Raw genomic sequence first — 1,506 nt, 5'->3', positions numbered from 1 at the left:
GATGCTCCTCTAGATAAATGTGTGTTCATGAAGCTCTCATGCTACCTGAGAGTTCACTCCTCCCAACTCTAAGAAGAGAGAGACACTAAGAAATCAAACAAGGTAAATAATACTTGACCTCATTTTAATTTATCATTTGATGAACTGATTTATGGCCACAGGCCTGCCAACGACCATCAGTCCTGCAGAGGAGGGAACTCCACTCTAAACACCACTTCTACAGTTCAAACTTATAGCAGTGTGTTTAACACTGTGAATAAAGCTCAAAATCCTTACAATCATTTTATATGAATGCATCAGGAACTTTGTGATCTAAACCAAACCATGAAGAAAAATACATTTACTTTTAACCAATTTACAGAAAATGAAGACAAATGAACGTTTAGCTGTGTGCATTTTTCTTTAAAACTCCTATATTTACTGTATAAACRGAACAATCTTTAGGATTGATCATTCCTGTGAATCAATAAACTCATGTTTAGTTGTAGAACCWCAGTTTCTGAGGACTGCTTCACATCTGGGTCACATCTGGGTCGACCCACTTGTGCCTCCTGCTGCTGGAGTGTAAACAGCTCAGTGTTCAGTTAGAATATAAAGTGCAGTGTTCCTGATGCTTTCATATAAACATATTCTAGAGATTTTGAGTTTTATTCACAGTTTTGACTGCGATTATTTCAAAATTTTAAGTTGTTTTAATACTATTTATTTTTCATATATTGACTAACATTTGTGACAGCTACATCTGTGTTTCCCTACCATTCAAAGATTGGTCCACATATCACATTTAAACCTAAATATGTCTGACTAAATTAAAAACTCAGCTTTGATCTGAAGTATGAAATAAAAAGCTGATGCTGATTTGCTTTAATCTGTGTCCTGAGAGCAGGATAAAGTGACAATGGTTAAACAGAGAGGACATTTTACTGCTCTTTATTATTTATAACATATTAATTTACTTTATACCCTGTGGTAGCAGCATTTGTTTGATCATTTTTAAACAAATCCTGTGTTGTACATTTTTTGTTTTAATATTTGCAGCTTCTAAGGGGATGTTGGTGAAAACAAAGTTTTGCAGGAAGTCAGGACGGTATCTGTTGTCCACGAGAAAACGATACACAAGTTTCTTTTGTAATGTTTACACAAAAATAAGTGGTGTACACCAGCTAACAGTTAATCCAGGGGGATGAATGAGGACTACATCCTGAGTACTTAGTGTTTGTGTACAGAGCTCATGAAAGAATCCAGTCCAAACAGACGGGGACTTACGGATAATGCCTTGAACCTTGGCCACCAGGCCACTGGGGGGCGACGGCGAGGCTTTCTCTGAGAAGTCACAGGAGTACAGGACGTTGTCCACCGTGGTGCCGTGCTCGCTGTAATTCAGCAGCTCATAATGCTTGGTGTTCTGAAGGAAACATACACAGGTTCACAACAACACCCCCTCACAGAGCAGCACCCCCCACACACAGGTCAGAGGACCTTACCTCGTTGTAGAAAATACAGGCG

General features: G+C 38.6%; 1 protein-coding gene across 1 annotated transcript in view; it reads right to left on the bottom strand.

The window, feature by feature from the left end:
- Positions 1-1,266: 1,266 nt before the first annotated feature.
- The window catches only part of LOC106527871 (PHD finger protein 12), a gene marked incomplete at its 3' end in the record, with an annotated part of 28,037 nt that continues 27,797 nt past the window's right edge, over positions 1,267-1,506 (bottom strand). Inside the window, 1 exon segment of the mRNA XM_014022885.1 lies at positions 1,267-1,405. Within this exon segment, the coding sequence (XP_013878339.1) occupies positions 1,267-1,405 (139 nt within the window).

This window comes from Austrofundulus limnaeus, unplaced genomic scaffold (assembly GCF_001266775.1).
Source record: "Austrofundulus limnaeus strain Quisiro unplaced genomic scaffold, Austrofundulus_limnaeus-1.0 Scaffold346, whole genome shotgun sequence".
Taxonomy (NCBI): Eukaryota; Metazoa; Chordata; class Actinopteri; order Cyprinodontiformes; family Rivulidae; genus Austrofundulus; species Austrofundulus limnaeus.
This window is presented reverse-complemented; position numbering and strand designations above follow the sequence as displayed.